At 45.7% G+C, this 5336-nt stretch overlaps 1 protein-coding gene across 1 annotated transcript in view; it reads left to right on the top strand.

The window, feature by feature from the left end:
- Positions 1 to 1889: 1889 nt before the first annotated feature.
- The window catches only part of HMGCL (3-hydroxymethyl-3-methylglutaryl-CoA lyase), a 14743-nt gene continuing 11296 nt past the window's right edge, over positions 1890 to 5336 (top strand). The window contains exon 1 of the mRNA XM_004678608.2: positions 1890 to 1986. Within this exon, the coding sequence (XP_004678665.1) occupies positions 1927 to 1986 (60 nt within the window). The 5' untranslated portion in view covers positions 1890 to 1926. The remainder of the gene's footprint in view (positions 1987 to 5336) is intronic.

The raw sequence follows: 5336 nt of genomic DNA, 5'->3' as shown, positions 1-5336 counted from the left end.
GAGATGGCTTTCCCAGCACATTTTCATCAAGGAACTGAATATAGCACACTGAGGTCTCAGTGGATCACAGACCTGAGATCTATTGGTAGCAACTCTCTCTCTCTGATCATCCAAAGGGCTAACCAGGCAAAAGCTCTGAGTTCACCCATGCCTATCTTTGGAAATTACCTGCAGTGGAGACAACTTTTCATTCTATTCTCTGGTAACCTGCCTGCATAACAAGCAATGACTTCAGATAAAAAATAAGCCAGTTCACCTTGCTGCCTGCAGGAGGAGTTGAAAGGGTCTAGCAAGCTTGTTCAGGATCATTTGTCACTAACATTCCCCAAATCTCCCAAGGAGCAGGAGTGTCTGGAGGGAAGGAAAAGGCTTCCCAGGCTACCAATGGCCAGCTTGTCTAAAGTTTCCATAGCAAACAAAGAGCTCCTTTAGTCTGTTTACAGTGATTCTACTAAGAACATGAGTTTGATTCTGACCTACCCTTTAAAATATAATCAAATAAATAAATTTTATATGTCAAATCATTTCTACCAAACAGCATATTATTTTCTTGGTTTCTATATGGATTGCTTATAGCTTTAATATGTCTTTTTTTTTTTTAGATTTATTTGTACATACAAGAACTGGGGTAAAGGCCAAAGGTGCAGAGGGTAAGAGGATTCCCCAGAGACAGAGTGGGGAGCAGAACAGGAAGATCAAGTGAAATACACTTGTGAGGGGAGCAGTGGAGGAGACCCACTATATGGGTCACCTCCAGTGCCAGGGATCGAACTCCTGCTGCAGTGACAGTGGATAGCTTCATAGTACTGTGCTTTAACCCCTTGTACCAGTAGGGAGGGCCCTCATCTGATATTGTTAATGTCCAGTTTTGAACTGTTAAATCACAAAACATTCAAAGACACAGAAAAGTATAGCCCATTCAAAGAAAAAACTAATCAAACTATCCCTGGAAAAGACCTGCTGGCAGATATACTAGACAAAGACTTGAAAATAATCACCTTAAAGATGCTCAAAACACCCAAGAGGTGGACAAAGTCAGGAAAATGATGAATGAAATGCACATATTAATAAAGAGAAAAACCTAAAAAGAAGCAATAAATTCTGGATTTGAAAAGTACAATAACTGAAATGAAAAATTCACCTGAAGGATTCAAACTGATATTAGCAGGCAGGAGAAAACAGTAAAACCTAACAAGAAGACAATGGAAATGAGTGAGTCTGCAGAACAAAAAGAAAAAAAGGTTGAAGAAAATACCATATGTTAGGCCAAAAATTAGGTCTCGGTAGGTGTAAAAATAAATAGCATTGAAAAGCTCTTCTTTGACCTCTTGAAAGTTAGGTATCAATAACAGAAGGAAATCTGAGAAGTTCACAAACATATGTAAATTAAACTGCATTCATACTACCAAAGCAGCAAAGAAGTATCCCAGGGTAAATTTACAAGTATATAGAGATCAATGAAAATTAAAAATCAACATACCAAAACTTAACAGAATGCAGTGAAAAGTATCACGGTGGAAATCTGTAGGTATAAGCACATTAAGATTTCTAATGAGCAACCTGTCTTTGTGTGGGAAATCATACTGCTTCATTTTGAGAAATAGTTATACCCTGTGAGCTCACGACTTGTGTTCTCACACGTCCCAGATTCTAACACCATGAGACCTTAGTTTCTTGTCGTTCCTCTTTACAGCCCAAGCGCCACACTCTGGCTGATACAAAAAAGCCGCTCAGAAAGAATTTTTAAGGATGAGGAAGAATTGGCCAGGAGATTAAAAAAAAAAAATGCCTAGGGTCTAGGGGCGGAGCCATCGTGGAGCGTCACTGACGTCGCTCTGGAGGTCCCGCCCCCAAGGCGGGGCCAGACCCAGCTGGGCCACGGTCACGTGGGACACAGCTGTACGCCGTTGGGGAAGCCGGGCCAAGATGGCGACTGTGAGGAAGGCGCTGCCGCGGAGACTGGTGGGCCTGGCGTCCCTCCGGGCTGTAAGTGCCCCGGCCCGCCAAGGAGGCGGCCTGCGGACGCCGTGACGGTCGGGGTCGGGGGCTTGAACCGTAGCGGCAGCTCTCGGGAGGCAAAGCCGACAGTTGTCAGGCCGGAGCCGGCAGGGCCTTGGAGTCTTGGACCCTCGCTGTCCCCTCCGAGCCCCTTGCAGGGCCTGGAGAAACTAAGGCCGGCAGAGGAAGAGCGACTGGCAGCGTCGTGGAGACGCGGGCGCCTTCCGAGGGTCCTAACTCCATGGCGACAGCTTCACAGCTTCTCTCGGTGACACTGACTTCTCGCCTGCGCCTCTTTCTCGCTCCCGCTTCCCCTCCTCACTCTCTCTGGGCTGCACACCTCTCCCAGCAACTCACTGTGAAAATCATGAATACCCTTCCAGTTCCGACAGGGAAAAGCAAGGTCATCCTCACCGCCCCCCACTTGCAACTCTTCTGTTCGGGGACATGTGGTAACCAGTCCCATCGTGCCAAGCAGGGCTTGGGTCACGCTGTGCCAGGCTGTGATTCCCTCGGAATGAATCGTACTTTGGGCCTGTTAAGTTGCTATGTTGGTATTTCTCTCTCTCCCAGGATCAGTGAGAGGAGGCAAAGTGTGGGAGACCTAGTTGTACAAAGGGTTGAATAAAGCCGAAGCTGTGCTGGCCCAGCTGGCCGAGTGGTTCTCCGTTCCCGGCAGAATGACACACTTATTCCTGGAACCTCCTTGTTCTTGTCTGTACCACAGATAAATAAAATTGCCTCAGGGTTGTTTTGGCGATTAAAAAAATGTAGTTAAAGCATTTGATGTTGTGGCCCTTAGTGATAGATTGCTTGTGGTGTTTTTACCTCAAGAGAGTTTAGAGGGTGTTCTGTGTAGTGGGAAGGGTTATACTGTCTGGGCATGGGCCTGGCTCAGAATACCACTTTAATGCCTAAGGGCCACCCACCTTCACCCACTTCTCATGTGTAAAATAAAGATGGTCATTACATCTTGAAAAGTTAAAACTAAACAAGACATTAGATAGGAATGTGCCTTGGAAAAATTCCTGGTATAATGAGATGGTGGTGATAGGTCCTCCCTGGAGTATCCAGCACAGACCCGCATCAGAAGCAGACCTTTCAGAGTTCTCACTTCCTAGTTTTAGGCTTTCTAAAGCTGTTCCTTTCTGAAGTTGGTAGTGGCATGATGATAACCCCTGCCATATGGAGACTAAACGCGGCTTAATGCCTGAGGTTAGTGCGGGGCTTTCGTCGGTACTCACTGTTGCTACAGGAGCTCAGGAGTCTGAGGCCAGGACTTGTGTGGTTAGAGGGGATCTTCTCTGAGCAGACTTAACTGAGGGAAGGAACTGGGTGTTTAACCAAGACAGGAGAAGCCTGGGGGACAAAGAGTGGCAAAGAGGTAATGTAGCCTAGGGGTTAAGTGTGTGCTTCCTAGGTCCATGCTGCCAAGCTCATGTGACCTTGGAAAAGTTACTTAATTTCTTTGAACTTGTGATCTCTCACTGTGAATTGGGGATTATTACAGTTCCTATCTAATAAGGTTGCTGAGCGCCTAATAAGGTTGCTGAGCGCCTTTAACATATGAACTTATTGAACTTCTAAGAGACTTTAACACAAAAACCCATGCCAACAGCTGAAAAGAGGGACTGTCCATCTCAGCCTCTTGACTTAAAGAACTTCAGTGACCGTAGTTTTTTTTTTGAAGCTTAGCTGGCTACAACCAAGACCAGTTCAGGGGAGCTGGTCAAGTTACAGCTCATTCAATAGTAGGGAATATTACTTCCTTCAGGGTTTTTGGAAGTGGAACTCTTTAGCAGGTTGCTTCCCCTACATGCACACACAATTGCCCCATTGCAGTATACCTATAGGAATTAAATCTGGTAAAATGAAAACAATTTGAAGAATTGTAGTATTAAGAAAAGAGGAAATCAGGAAGAAAAATCTCCTATTACTTGGTGAGGAGGGAAAACTTGAGGAAGACTTGATAGAGAGGAAACTCAAAGAGAACAAACGCTGCTTTGTACCAAACCTGGTTCCAAACACAAGGGACGAGGTAGAGTTTGGTTGAAACAAAAGTTTCCTAGAGCTTATATTCTACATGCCTTCATTAAGAAGGCATCACTTGCTGTGCTAAAGAAAAACAGTCCTGAAATGGCGTGAGCGTCAACAGTTGGAAGCTTGATTACCAAGGAGCAGAGCAGGCCTGTTTATGACAGAGGTGAGAGGGAGCCCAGTGAACAGCACTGGGCCCTGCTGTGGGACAAAGGCCAGTGGGACTGGAGTGGAGTGACCCCATGCTAAGTGGTGTGTGGAACAGTAAGAACAGGAAGAAGTTCAAGGTTACCAGGAGTCTTATGATAACCTCATAGAACACACAGGAGAGGGGAGGTGGTGAGTTGGTTTCTGGCTTACAGAACAGGAAGCATGTGGTGCCTTTTAGTGAGAAGGATGATGACAGCCTGGGCTGTAGGAGCTCTGTTTGAGAAGTGTAAATAAGTTTAAGAAAGAAACTAAAAGTGTCAGGCAGTTAGAAATGGGTCTGAACTTCAGGGGAGTTGCAAAGGGTTCACACTAGGAGCATGAGTCTCTTGTTCATTCCTCATTCTGAGATGTGAGCTAATAGAAGAAACATATATTTGTCTCTGCCCCTGCCCCTGGTCCAAGCTCCTAAAACCCTTATAATTCCTAAGTGGTAATGAACACCAGGGGTGTGTTTTGTTCCAATGAGAAGGTTAAGTGGGTTTCTGAGTGACCCCTGTTGCAGGCTGGTCATCAGAAAAACCAAGCCATGAATGGAAGTTTGGAATTTTCAGCTCTAGTACCCCATCCTTCAGAGAGGGGGAAGGGGCTAGGAACAGAGTTAATAATTGGTTGTGCCAATTTTAGTGGGCTTGGGGGGCTTCTGGATGGGCAAACAATCTACATACCCCAGCTCCTTGTAGAAAGAAATGTCCGCACTTAGGACCCTCTCCAACTTTGTCGTCTGTGTTGCTTCAACTAGCTGTTCATCTGTGTCCCCATCATATCCTTTAATAAACTGTAAACTTATTTCCTGAGTTCTGTGAGCTGCTCCAGCAAATTAACCGAATCCTAGAGGTGTTTTTGGAACATATCATTTTTTACTGAGAAAGGGCTTTAGGGGTTCTGTCTGGGGACTTCTAAATTTGAGAAGTGTAAATAAGTTTATTTAAGAAACAAGCTAAGGCCCTCCTGGTGGCGCAGTGGGTTAAAGCACAGCACGGAGAAGCTAAAGCCACTTCGCATGAGTTCGATTCCCGCCTGCCCCGGAGGTGACCACATGGTGTGGCAGACCTCTCCTGACCCGCCCGCTGCTCCCCTCAGCAGTGTACTTC

Source organism: Condylura cristata, unplaced genomic scaffold (assembly GCF_000260355.1).
Source record: "Condylura cristata isolate star-nosed mole 26May11 unplaced genomic scaffold, ConCri1.0 scaffold00008, whole genome shotgun sequence".
In the NCBI taxonomy this organism is placed as follows: domain Eukaryota; kingdom Metazoa; phylum Chordata; class Mammalia; order Eulipotyphla; family Talpidae; genus Condylura; species Condylura cristata.
Note: the sequence above shows the minus strand (reverse complement) of the source record. Positions and strands in the feature narration are given on the sequence as shown.